Source organism: Protopterus annectens, chromosome 3.part1, assembly GCF_019279795.1.
Source record: "Protopterus annectens isolate FY-2018-M chromosome 3.part1, PAN1.0, whole genome shotgun sequence".
Lineage (NCBI taxonomy): Eukaryota > Metazoa > Chordata > Ceratodontiformes > Protopteridae > Protopterus > Protopterus annectens.
In genome coordinates, this window is record NC_056732.1 from 1084438367 (window position 1) to 1084452656 (window position 14290).

The window sequence follows — 14290 nt, forward strand, 5'->3', positions numbered from 1 at the left end:
GGATTTATTGCATGCCACCAAGCAGGTGGGCAAACATACCTTACAATGTGGGTTTGATTCTTTAGAGGCCTCCTGCAGAGCAGCTGACACTGGATCAGTTATACGTAGGCATGCCTGGTTAAAGGAACAAACTCTGCCTGATCATGTTAAAGCAAAACTACTAGATGCTCCCTTACAGCAGGATGTTCTTTTTGGTGTTAAAGCAGAAGAAGTTTTAAAGAAAATGGAAGATAAGGCGAAATCAGTGCAGACAGTCAAAGATTTCCTACAACCCCCTCGCTTCAGCAGAAACTGGACAACAAACAATTGGTCCTTTCCAGCCACTGACAGGCCTCAGAGGGGTAAATACAGGCGCCCAAGGGGCAGAGGACAACCACAAGCTCAGTATAAGCCTCGCTAATGGGGCACTCCAACCCAGAAGGGAGGAGAAGACAGGTCTAAATCCACCAGAAGGCAAACTCAATGACTTGCACCTCAGCTGGCCAAACAAAGCTCTTTTGTTAGCCCCCTTGGGGGGAAACTAGCACTATTTGCAGACAACTGGCACATGGTCACAAAGGACAAATGGGTTCTAGACATAATTTTACGAGGATACAGATTCCACTTTCATACCTTGCCAATAAAAAGAAGAATGCCAAACCTGCCACAAAATCAAAGGGCAGAGGCTGAAAAACAAATTACAGCTCTCATGGCCATGAGAGCCGTCCAAACGGTTCCAACTCAAGAGCAAGGCCAAGGATTTTACTCAAGACTCTTCCTAGTACCCAGAAAAGAAAATGCTTGGAGACCAATTCTGGACCTTTCAATTCTAAACACTTACTTACAAGTTCCCAAATTCAAGATGCTAACACTACAGCAGCTACTTCCCATGTTGGGCATGGAAGCATGCCTGGTAACGTTGGACCTCAAGGAGGCATACCTGCATGTCCCTATCAGACAAAGTTGCAGAGGATACCTCCGTTTCATTGCAGGTTCAACCCATTATCAATTCTCTGTACTGCCCTTTGGCTTATCTACTGCGCCCAGAGTATTCACAAAATGCCTGGCACCAGTAATTGCATACTGCAGATAAAGAGGAATTCAAATATATCCATATCTGGACGACTGCCTCATCCAAGCAGAAAGAAAAGACATTCTCTTACAACATCTGGCTTTTGTGAAGCATCTACTAAATTGTCTGGGGTACACAGTAAACGCAAAGAAGTCAAAACTAGTACCCTCACAAAAAATGACATTCCTGAGTGCCAGCTTGGACACAACGGCCCAGAAGGCTTATCTTACAACAGACAAGCAATTACAACTGACTCAATATTTCAAGGCAATGGCAACAAAGACCCAATTAACTGCAAGAAAAATTCTGCAGGCTTTGGGCTTCATGGCATCTTGCATTCTGTTAATACCATTTGCAAAACTGCATATGAGGAAATTACAGTGGTACCTAAAAAGCGTATGGTCTCAACACAGCCATAGCTTGGACACAGTGATATCTCTCATTCCCTGCCTTCAACAGGAATTTCTATGGTGGGCACAGGCATGTCACCTCAACAAGGGTCAGCCCTTCACCTTGCCCCCACCCAGGCAAACTATCACAACAGATGCTTCAGACTATGCCTGGGGGGCACACATGGCAGGGCAATGCATTCAAGGCCTATGGACTGCAGAACAAAGAAAATTGCACATAAACCAAAAAGAGATGCTAGCTGTACAGAAAGCTCTGACAGCCTTCAAGGATCTACTACAGCCAGGACAACTTGCAGTAAAGACGGACAACACCACAGTAATGTGGTACATAAATAAACAAGGGGGCACACATTCCTACCCTCTTTGCAGGCAAGCAATAATCTTATGGAACACAGCTCTGGCCTACCAAGTCCAGTTACAAGCTCAATTCCTGCCAGGACAGAAAAACACATTGGCAGACGACCTAAGCAGAAACATCAAAGATCCCCACGAGTGGAAGCTAGACCCACAAATATTTACAGTGATAACTTAAAGATGGAGTCTACCAAATATAGACCTGTTTGCCAGTCCTCAAAACTACCAGCTGACAAAATTTTGTACAAGGACATTCCACCATCAAGCTTGGAAAGTGGACGCTCTCTCCTTCAGTTGGAAAAACCTGACAGCATATGCCTTTCCTCTATTACCTCTTCTCACAAAGGTTCTTTTGAAGGTCAAAAAGGAGAAACCTCGACTGATTCTCATAGCCCCAGACTGGCCACGCCAGCACTGGTACCTGCTATTGAAGAATATGGCTCACAGCCCACCATGGATATTGCCTCAAATACCTCATTTGCTCACGCAGCAAGACAAGCAGATTCTACACAGCCAGATCAAAACCTTAAACCTGGCTGCATGGCAAATCAATTAAGCATCCCACCAGCCCCTCTTTCACAAGCAGTACTGGATGTTATTCTAGAGGCCAGGAGGCTAAGCACCAGGAAGGCTTACTCGGACAAATGGAAAAGGTTGTGTGCTTGGAACCAAACTAAAGGCCAAGACACAACTCAGCCTCATATGCCTCACATTCTGCAGTATTTAGCTGAGATGTTGCATAAAGGACTTTTCTTCTCCTCCATTAAAATCTATGCTTCAGCTATTTCAGCTCACTACGACAAGAATCCACCTTTATTTTCAAATCCTCTTCTAAGGCAGTTCCTCAGAGGGGCAAAAAAACATTAGACCACCTAGAAGAGCCCCTACACCAACATGGGACCTCAACTTTGTTCTGGAAAAACTAACGCTACCTCCCTTTGAACCAGCTTTTTTTGCAGACCTTCAGTTCCTATCCTGGAAGACTGCCCTGCTCCTGGCAATAACTTCTGCTAGGAGAGTCTCAGAATTACAGGCACTTATGGCAGTGGAACCTTTCCTCATTTTTCATCAAGACAGAGTTTCTCTACGAACTAATCCTTTTTTCATGCCTAAGGTGGTTTCCAGTGTAGCTTTAAATCAAACCATCCACCTACCCACTTTCTTCCCCAATCCACAGAACAAAGGTGAGAGACTCCTGCATTCCTTGGACATTCACAGGCAGCTTCATTACTACTTGGATAAAACTAAGGCTTTCAGAAAAACTGACCAGCTCTTTGTTTCCTATGCTACAGCTTCTCAAGGGAGGGCCATATCCAAGTAAACCATTTCTAAATGGATAGGCCATTGCATACGATTCTGCTATACCCATCATGGGAAACCAGTTTCTCCTACCATTAGATCCCACTCTATCAGGGCAACAGCTACCTCTACAGCCTTTCTCAGGGGGGGGTTCCTACCAAGGAAATTTTAGAAGCTGCAACTTGGAGTTCTGTACACACCTTCACCAAACACTATCACTTACCTCTTTATTCTAAGTCCAGGGCAGGCTTCGCCACTGCAGTTCTGCAGGGCCTCATTGCCTCCACTAACCCTCTATGATGCCTCCACCCTACCTTAGCTTTGGGACTCAACCCAAGTGTGATGACTGCAGCAGGGTAACACGATGAACATAGTACAGTTTTGTACCTACCATAAATGTAGATGTTTCACCCTGCTGCAGTCCAGGTTACCCTCCCTCCAACCCCTCTGATCTATTGGCTACATCTTTGCTATGCCTTTCTCATGTATTTGCTTATAGCTGAAGGGATTTTGTGTTTGTACAGTGTTCACACCTTTTGGTACAAATTTGGATCACCTTTTTGGGGGCACCTGACATCTGGGGCAAGAAAAACTGAAGAAAATGGCGTTGGTTGCAATATATGTACCCCTGGCGCTCTGACGTCAGGGATGAGGCGACAGCAACCGACGTCGGACCAAGACTTTGGAAATCCGGCCGACTGCAGGACCGCCTGACGACAGGATAACCCAAGTGTGATGACTGCAGCAGGGTGAACACTCGAACATCTACATTTATGGTAGGTACAAAACTGTACTTTTTCCTGTCTAAACATCCGATTTTGAAGCGCTCTGAAAAGCTGCTGCTAACAGTTGGCCATCTTGGCTCCGCCATTGTGTCTTCTTTCTTTATGATGTGATAATTTACTGATTTGTGGGAGTTGTTTCCCTGGTGTGCTGTACTGACAGTGGTTCTGCTGAATAATATAATTATATCTGTGGTACTTTTCCGTTAAACCCCTACCACTTCGCGCTACTGTGTTTTGCCGGTATTTCGTTGGCAGTTTGCATTGCCTTCTTTCCTACAACACTGACAAAGATGGCATAAAAAGAAATACACAAAGAAGGTTAAACCCCCACCACTTCGCGCTGCTATGTTTGGAGCATGTTATGCTTCTAGAAAGCCAGTCCGTTTTTACACAGGTTGCCCTTTACAGGAGCTTTCCTTGCATTTTCAGCTTTATCGGGTGGTTGGAGTACTGTTTTGGCTATGACCTACACCAAACAAGTACAGTGACAGAAGCTTACACTTTAGAGAAATTGTTTTATTTTACTATTGCTTTGATTCTGTTTTAATAGATGCTTTGATGTGGAAAAGTAGCACAAGTTAAACTCGCTTGTTAAATGAAGCACCAGTTTGAGATGTGGACAAGTGAGTCTGCCGTAATAAGTACATTCCAATGTTTTGTTAAAGTAGCTGGTAGCAGTTGCCGTTTTTTTTTCCCTGTTCATAATTGTGCTTTGAAATAGGTTAAACATGTAAGATGTGCAATATATAGTAACATGATGCAAGTTAAACTGTGGTAAAATAACCATTTTGAGAGGCGCTAGGTTAAAATATGGCAAAACAGAAACAGCGTGAAGTGCTTACAGTTTATACAAATTGTTTTATTTCAGTATTGCTTTGATTCTGTTGCAATACATGCTGTAATGTGGAAAAGCACCACATGTTAAAGTCGCTTGTTAAATTAAACACCAGTTTCAGATATGGACAAGGAAGTCTGCACTAATAAGTAAATTTGAACGCGAGGAGATACTGGCAAAACACAGCAGCGCAAAGTGGTAGGGGTTTAACTGAAAAGTACCAAGTCTATATATATGTCATAAAAGTAAATGTTTGAAAGTTTTGATCATTGTTCTTTATTTGCTGTTATTTGTAGTTTACCTGGAGCTATTGTCAGCTTTTATTGCCTACTACATCAGTCTTAAAAAAATTCATATATTTATATATATATATATATATATATATATATAGTTATTGTTATGCTGCATTAAGGATATTGTCTTATATTTGTTGTAGTTAAGAAACTGGCAAAGTTACTTATCCCCTTGCTATGGTAACAGTAATGACAGTGACATTTAAAATGAACATGTACAGGGCCTGGTACCCACTTGTAAACTGAATGTCCTTCAAGCTTCATTATTAAGCTAATTATATAGAATTATAGAATTATAGAAACAGCACATTGGGCTGGTGCCTCCTTGAAATTCTAAGGCTTGCAACTGACATCCTCAGAAGAGTGGAACTGCAAGTGTGAATGCAGTGGAATACTTGCCCATTCCAAGTTTCTTGTATTTTATAGTGTTCTCCTCATTGTGAAATACAAGTGGTTCAGTATGTTTTAGGGGTGTGGGGTTACCAAGGTGGAAGGCCCCCTGTAAAAGTACTTTAAAGGTGTAGCAGTGAGTTTCAGAATTTGCTTGTATTTGTTGAATTCTCAGTTTAATTTTAAAAATGGTCTTACCACTTATAATAGGGAATTGATTGAACTTATCCAACTGTGTGCTTATCAAGCCAAAAGAAGTACTCTAAGTAACAGATGATTTTAATGGGTCTTCTATCATATTCAGCTTATTATGTGTCCAAGACATGGATGTTTGGAAATTAACCTCAAGAGAAGTGCAAAGCAAAACTCTCAAGATGAATCTTGACATCCATGTTTTAAGCAGTTATGATCAAGTTGGATCATAATGCTTTAGGTGCTCTACATACCACTAGTTACAGACAAAAATATGTTTGAGTGTAATGTGTTTTCACAGCTTATGGCTTTGAAAGCTGCAAAACACTAAACACAGTTTCACAGACAGTGTCAAGAACCTAAGTTATCTCTCTGATGATTTAAAAGATAAACACACACTCTGCAATGCTGTGTGTGTGTGTGTGTGTGTGTGTGTGTGTGTGTGTGTGTGTGTGTGTGTGTGTGTGTGTGTGTGTGTGTGTTTTAAAGTGTTTAACTGCTTTTAAACTTTTTTTGCTTGTCACTTCTGTTCTGTTGTGACTGGCACTGGCCACAGTTATACTCTAGCTCTGAGCTTGCATACCTCTTGCCTCTTCTCATGTTAGAAAAATGCTGAGCAAAGTTATCTTTTTCCCAAATTTGGAGCATAATTGAATCACTCCATGCACTCCAGACATATTTATGTCATCCGTAAAACTGTTAAGGAACAATATTTACGTTTTCATTGGAAGTTGCTAAGTTAACAGATTCCAGAGTAGAGGATGCCATTAAGGAATGGCTTTTTTCTAATGTGTGAAATGCACAATGTGTAATGTGGAAGATAACCACTTTACTGAATGATTTTTAAATGTTTCTTACCATTTTGAATTTACTCTATATAGACTGGACCTGAGTATGGTCAGGGAATGAACCCAATAAGTCGTCTGGCACAAATACAGCAGGCCAAAAAGGAGAAGGAACCAGAATACATGCTACTGTCTGAAAGGGGGATGCCCCGCCGTCGTGAATTTGTTATGCAGGTAATCTGAGCTTTTTACCAAGTTAAGGGTTATTTGATAATCACTCAAGCTTGGAGTTAAATACTTGAAGTTTATTTAGGGTGATGTGTAACAGAAAGCATTTTCTTACTGCAGTCTGAAAATAATATATATTGTTTATTTTATTTATTTGCTTGTAAATTTTACAAAATGTTTTCAAATTAACATTATTTTCACAGAAAATACATTCTTAGCCATCTCATTTTTATACATTTGTTAACCAGGCAAGCCACGGGACGCAAATGTCCTTTTTCAGGAGAGATACAGGAATACTGTCTGGTTAAGTCACTTGCTCAGAGTTGGACAGCAGGCAAGTGGAGTTGGATAGACTTAAACCCTGTACTCTTAGTTACAGGAAGCAACAAATTAACAGTTTGGAGCCTTGTGCTAGCTGCCTGTATACCTGTCAGTTAATTATAATGATTCTTACTTTAAAGGTAAATATTTCACATGTTCGTATTATAAGTTTCACTACACAGATAAACATGTATTTATATATATATATATATATATATATATATATATATATATATATATTTATGTTTAGCCTTTCCATGTTTTTGCTCATCTCTATTGATGTTCAGCATATTGATTACTGCTTCAGTAGCCATAGTTGTATGTTATATCCGGCTAAGCTTCACTGCACTTTGCACATGCCCAAACTGTCTGTCAGCTCAAGCTGAGCTACATAAAACACAAGTGTGAGTGCCAAGCCCACCAGAGTTTATTACTGCCAAAAAGTATGCTTCTATGAGGCTTTGTAGGATTGACAGGCTGTGTCTTGCACGAACTACAGAACGAACTACCCCCCCCCACACACACACACCTAAACACACTGTTCCACCTCAGCCTCTCCACAGGCTACGTGCCCACAGAATGGTGCACAGCAACGGTTATTCCGCTCCAAAAAGGAGGGGCCACAACTGACTATAAGTCTGACTAGCCTGGTCTGCAAGGCTGTGGAGCGCATCATCATCATCATCATCATGGAACTCATTGACAAAGACATTGGGAACCTCCAAACACTTGACCCGACCCAGTTCGGCCTTGTTAAGGGCAGATCATGCCTAGTAAACCTGGTTAATTTCTTTGAGATAGTCACCAAGGGCATAGATGAGGGGAAGGTGGTTCACACAGCCTACCTTGACCTTGCCAAGGCTTTTGATACCATTCCCCACTCGGGAATTATAGAAAAACTCACCAGCCTGAACATAAATCCCTATGTCATGAGATGGGTTGCCAACTGGCTTACAGACAGAACTCACACGGTAAAAATAGCGGGCTCCAGGTCTGAATCTAAACCAGTCACAAGTGGTGTCCCACAAGGCGTGGTCCTGGGACCCCTACTGTTCGGCATATACTTCTCAGAAGTACAGGCAAACACAGGAGGACTATGGCTAACCAAGTTCGCCGATGACTGTAAACTGGGAGCCATAATTGACTCTCCATTTGACACGGACATTCTCCAAAAGGGCCTTACTGAGACGGACACCTGGTGTCAAAGTCATGGTCTCAAGCTAAATGCTAAAAAATGCATAGTCATCCCTTTTGGGAAAAGCAAAACACCCATGAATTACCACATAGGTGGCAGCCCCCTTTATACAGAAGAGGTAATAAGAGATCTGGGGACCCAGGTAGATAGTAATCTCTCCTTTGACAATAATATTGCCAAAGTAGTTAGGAAATCCTTCTATATAGCCCATCTAGTTACTAAAGGGTTCGCATCTAGAAATAAAGAGGTTATAGTGCCCCTCTACCCATCACTCATCATACCCATCATAGAGTATAATGCCCCATTTGGGATGTAGCTCACAAGACACTTCCAACAGCTGGAAAGACCACAAAAGTACCTCACCAAGAGGATTACTGGCCTCAAACATATGTCCTATGCAGCCCGACTGGAAAAACTCCGGCTGTACTCAGTGGCATATCACTTACTCTGAGGTGATCTCTGCCTGACTTACAAAGCCATGTCCAACTCAGAATTGATGGACATGCTCCACGTAAAGAAATCCAAGTCACTGCGAGCCACTCGCTCTAGTGAGCTAAACCTCACCACAACATTAAGTAGAACATGCTGGAGGGATAGATTCCTGTCACAGAAACTCCCCATGCTTTGGAACAAAATTCCTAGCTACATTAGGCAGAGCCCCTCACTAACACTCTTCAAGAGAAACCTTGACGAGTGGATGGGTAACAGAAAATACACCCCTGGGATCACTTCATTGGCTCTTCTTGACAGAGGCTCAGTTAATTAATCAATGAGGTGGCGAAAGCTGACACACTCTGGCTAGGCTTATAAATGCCCTCAGGCAGATAGCCTAGTACCTACCTATGAACATATGACAGTGGGCTTGTGCTGTTCCTTTGCTGGGCAGACATGTTCCTTGGGGGATAAAACTTCTATTTTATATTTTGTTATTAGTACTGTCCTCGTCTGGAAAGTTATTTTAAACCTAGGAGTTTGTATTTTAACAAACTGTCACAAAACCGTACTGCACTTTTAAATGTCAGTTTAAATGTTGCTTAAAGTAACTGAAAAACATTTTTTTTCTGGAGAGAAATTGTGTTTATTTTACTTTGTGGAGCTGGCTAAAGGTTTTGAAGTGCTTAATACTGTGTCTTTGAAAAAAACAATGACTTTTAAAGAATTTTGTTTTTTACCAACATTTGGTGATTATTTTCCTTGGGAAAGAGGCAGCATTTTCCATTTGACCATGGAACAGTCTCTCAGTCCCATGTTCAGTCTTTCCAGCCACAGAAAAGAAAAAGTTAAGCAAACAGCCTTTGCCATCACATCAGACTAGCAGTTTGTCTTGGCCGCAGGTAGTTAACTCTGCTGTTCCCATTAGTTGTACCAAACCACTCATTTTTTACCCCAGATCCTCTGGTGTAGCACCTATAGCCGCTGTGGACTGGGTTAGCTATGTCCTCTGTGGTTATTGGGGTCCCCTTAGTGAGCAAGGGAGAGGCACTCTTGTCAGTCCTGGGAGAGAAGAGAGGGAATACTTTCCTGTTGTGTCAGAAAGTTGTGTCCATCCATAGAGAAGTCGCTAGAGCCATTAATAACAGTGTTTGTCCCAGTTTTCATATCAGAAAGAAAAAGAAAGCTAAGCATGTATCTACTTCTCCTCAAATTTCCTTAGGCAGGGATTGTTTACTGGGTGTGGCTCACCTTTCCTGAAGAGATTCAATATTCTGAATCTAGAGAGGGGGCTGTAGGGACTGGGTTTTCTCCTCAAATTTCTAATTCAAACTCAGAAGAGAGGTTCCAAGAATAATTCTGAGCAGGATCAGTTACTGACTGTCCCTGTGGGGGGGGTTCTTTTTCTCTGAGATTATTTCTAGAATGTGTCTGTATTTTCATTGGGGAACACTGAGGTTTCCCAGTTTCTCAAAAAATACTAAGAGCTGTTACAGAAGGAATTTCCAAAACCTACACCTATTCCTCCGGTTCTGTCAGCATTGGAGGATGTGTGTGTTACCGCCTGCAATTTTTTCTGTCAGCTGGCTGCCCCTTAAAATGCCTTAGGACGTGTAAAGGTCCTCTGTCTTTTTAGTCTTTATACACTCTTCCCAAACCTGATGCACTATAGGATCATAGGAGATTACTAGGCTATCGAACCAGAGGTCATTTCAAGCCTAGCCATTTCATCCCAATGTAATACCATAGAAATGTTTGTTAATACCCAAGATTTTATTTAGTAATGGCTGCCAATGTCCTGAAGGGTTGTGGGTGCTGTCCCCAGTAAGAATTAATGGTGTTCCATCCACTCATCCAGGTTTCACATGAATAGGTAGCCTATTCCAAAGATGCGGCAGTCACTGGGAGATAAATCTGTCCCTCCAGTATGTCCTATTTAAGTCACAGGCATTGTTTGGGTCCCAGGAACGGGTGGCCCTATTTCTGTTTAATTTATGGATATGTATCAAGTTCATTAGGTTTGGGTCTGAGATTGCTCTGTGAGCCATGCATAAGTCTCGCCTAAGAAGTCTATACAATACTGAGCATAGTGACAGGGACTTCAGTCGATCTGTGTAAGGCACGTGCTGGAGTCCCTTGATCTTCTTTGTTAGAAGCCTCTGAGGTCTCTCCAGTTGCTGCAGGTGCTTTGTATGATACATGCCGAACGAGGCATTATACTCAGTTATGGGCTGGATTAGTGCCAAGTGTAGAGAAGTTATAACCTCCTTTGCTCTTGATGTAATGCCTTTACTAAATAGGTGTGCTATTTAGAAAGACTTCTTACTACAGTAGACACATGGTGGTCGAAGTTAAGGCCGCAGTCAGCTTGTGATCCCAGGTCTCTTACCACTTCACAGGTACTTAAAGTATTGTTGTTGAGGGGTCTATATTAGAACATCGAAGTTTTAAAACTTTGAATGTTGTAATATCGACCCCTATTCAGCGAAAGCTGAAAATATCGAAACAACAGAAAACCAAATTTTTTCCTAGGGAAAGAATTCATTTGTCCGTTTCTTTTGCTTTGGTATTTTCAACATTGTGGTGGAAAGTTACAGGTCGGGTTCAGGTAAGAGTGCGGGTTAGGTTAGTTAGGGTTAGGGTGCAGGTTAGGTATGTGTGCGATTGTTTGGACGTGAGGGTTAGGGCGCGGGGTAGGTATGTGTGCGATTGTGTGGACGTGAGGGTTAGGGCGTGGGTCAGGTAAGTGTGCGATTGTGTGGACATGAGAATTAGGGTGGGGTAGATGAGTTAGAGTTAGGGTGCGGGTGAGGTGAGTGTGCGATAGTGATGGATCTTAGGGTTAGGATTTGGGTTAAGGTAAGTGGATAGTTAGTGATGTGTGTATAGTTTAGTGTAGGGTTAGATATAAGATTTTAGGTGTATGTGTGTGGATTGCTGTTTGTTTGGTGTGCTTGTGTTGTGTGTATGTGTTTTGGAACAGCAAATTTTTTCCCTAGGAAAAAATTTGCTGTTCTTTATGTTTGATGTTTTCAGCTTTCGCTGACTAGGGGTCGATATTAGAACATTCGAAGTTTTGAAACTCTGATGTTCTAATATAGACACGTTGTTGATTTGTTAGTGAAAAGCTGTAGCTTTAGTTAATCCTTCTGCTGCTAAACATGTAGTTAATTCCAGTCTTACTCTCTCTAATATGAATGAGAAAATTATTGGTAAGTATGGGGAAAAAGAGTATGCTTCTGCAACTTTGATTTTCAGAATTTGAATTGTCAGGCTCTTGTTAAGGTTTGTTCTGAATTATTGTGAAAGTACGAGAAATGTATTTTCTTCTTGTGAGGAAAATCTGCTTTAAATAACTTAATTTATATATTTTTTTTTTGTTCAAGTCACTACTCATTGTATGTATACAGTGTGTGTATGACTCTGTTGGAACTTCTTCAAGGGCTCTGGCCACTGCTACTGTTTTGAGGAAGTTTGCATGGCTACATTCTCAGAACCTCCCAGATGATGTTAAATGAGATTTTAAATTCTTCTTTGGCTAGATTTACTTTTTGGCCCCTCTGCTGCAAAGGTGATCAAAAAGTGCAATGAAAGGGGTAAGCTTAGATAGGAAATCTCTAAATTTTTGTCATCCCCCTTTTCCAAGTTTTCCACGGGATTCTCTGTTATTCATCATCATATTTTGGTAAGAAACAAAATAAACAGTCTCAATAAATTATAGGAAACAGACATTTAAGAAGAAATGGCAAAGGGATTTCAAGAAGAATTCCGGAAACTCTCAAAAAAAAAAAATTCCAATAAGTCAAAATGACTAAGAGACTTTGTTCCACCCTGGCAGCCCCCCTTTTTATTTTTTTTCTTCCAGAAAGTCTAATTCTCCACTTTTCTCTGCAGCAGATAGTTTTAGACATATGATTTCTGAAGATCTTTCATCAAAGTTACAGATGGCAGTGGGAGGAAATTCCTCTTTCCAGGGAGTAATGCCTCATTCTCCAGACCCAGAGTCTTTTATTTCCTATTGTCCTTTATCACATGCTGTCCCATGGAGTGATAGAACCTGCTTCTCCTTCCTAGGTTGGAAGGTTTTTATTCAAATATGTTTTTAGTGCCAAAGAAAGAAAATGCTTGGAGACCTGTTCTGGATTTTTCTTTGCTAAACCTGTTTGTGATAATGCCCAGGTTCAGAATGATGTCACTTCACAACCTGTTATGTCTTCTTTCCTGTTCAAGTTTCCTTGTAACATTAGATTTAAAAGATGCTTATCATCACATTCCTTTTCATCCAGACTTCAGGAGTTTTTTAAGGTTTTGTGTGTCTGAATCAGACTACCAATCCTCTTTCTTACCTTTGGACTATCCACTGCACAAAGAGTATTCACAAAGTGTCTGGCTCCAGTAATAGCTCATTGCAGGCTACAGAATATCCACATTTGACCATATTTAGATGGCTTACTTATCTTTGCAGAGTCTTTTCCAGAGTGTCAGGAATCTCTCACTCTTGGATGAGAGATCCCTTTCACAAGCTGGGATTTCAGGAGAACATTCAAAAGACTTTCTGAACTCCTCATCACAGGATTTTGCTTCTGGGATGTCAACTGGATGCCACAGTTCAAAGAGATTTTCTTCCACGGGAAACAGTATATGTATATGTAGATTTATTTCTAGGATTTTCCATTCAGATTCTGGTTACTGCGAGGGAATGCATCAGGATTTTTCATCTCATAGCTTCAATGATTCTCATGATACCTCTGGCAAGACTCTTCAAGTTGGTACAGACAATATCACAGTCATGTAGTACAAGGAGAAGGCCACTGTAAGCTGCCTGTCAGGTGCCAGGATCCGCCACATAACGCAAGCACTCAGGTCACTCCAAAGCAAGTACAAGTATGACTAAATAGGACATGCTGGAGGGACAGATTAATTTCCCAGAGGCTCCCCTCACTCTGGAATAGAATCCCAATTCATGTTAGACATAGCCCCTCGCTGTCCCTCTTCAAGCGAAATCTGGACGTGTGGATGGGAAATCGCAAATTCACCCCTGAGATCTTTTCTGTGTCCTTTCTAGACAGAGGCACAGTAAACTAATCTTAAAAGGGTACCTTCTGTGACCTACTTTACAGAGGCACAGTAGGCTAATCTAATAGGGAGGTGGAAGCCAAATACACTCTGGCTAGGCTTATAAATGCCCTAGGGCAGATAGCCTAGTATCTACCTATGAACCTAAAGGGGAACCAGGTCATAACACCCCCCCCCCGCCGCAGACTAGCCATATTAGTTTGGGATACAGCTTCACAGTACAGTTTCACTTTGTAGGCATTCTACTTTTCATCAGAGTGAAATTGTGTGGTCGATAGGCTGAGCAGGGTGAGGGCAGACCCTCACAAGTGGAAAGAAGATCAGGGGGTCTTCCAACATTTGACCCATTTGTGGGGAGTTCCTCAAGCAGACCTCTTTGCATCTTCCCTGAACAATCAGCTGGTGAGATTCTGCTCCACGACTCCATACAAGAAGGCCTGGAAGACAGATAGCTTTTTTTTCTTTTCCTTAAACAGGAATGTTTCCTGTATGCGTTTTCTCCCTTTCCACTAACATCCAGGGTACTTCTGAAGATTCACATGGATTCACCCAAGATCATAGTGATGACTCCCTTCTGGCCCAGGCACCTATGATTTTCCCTTCTTTTGGAAATGGCCAAGGGCAATTACCACCAGCTTACTCAC

The 14290-nt window shown here is 41.7% G+C and overlaps 1 protein-coding gene across 1 annotated transcript in view; it reads left to right on the forward strand.

Moving 5' to 3' along the window:
• Positions 1–14290, forward strand: part of STAU2 (staufen double-stranded RNA binding protein 2) — a 3898627-nt gene that overhangs the window by 2334856 nt on the left and 1549481 nt on the right. Inside the window, exon 10 of the mRNA XM_044067226.1 lies at positions 6491–6628. Coding sequence (XP_043923161.1) covers positions 6491–6628 — 138 coding nt within the window. The remainder of the gene's footprint in view (positions 1–6490; positions 6629–14290) is intronic.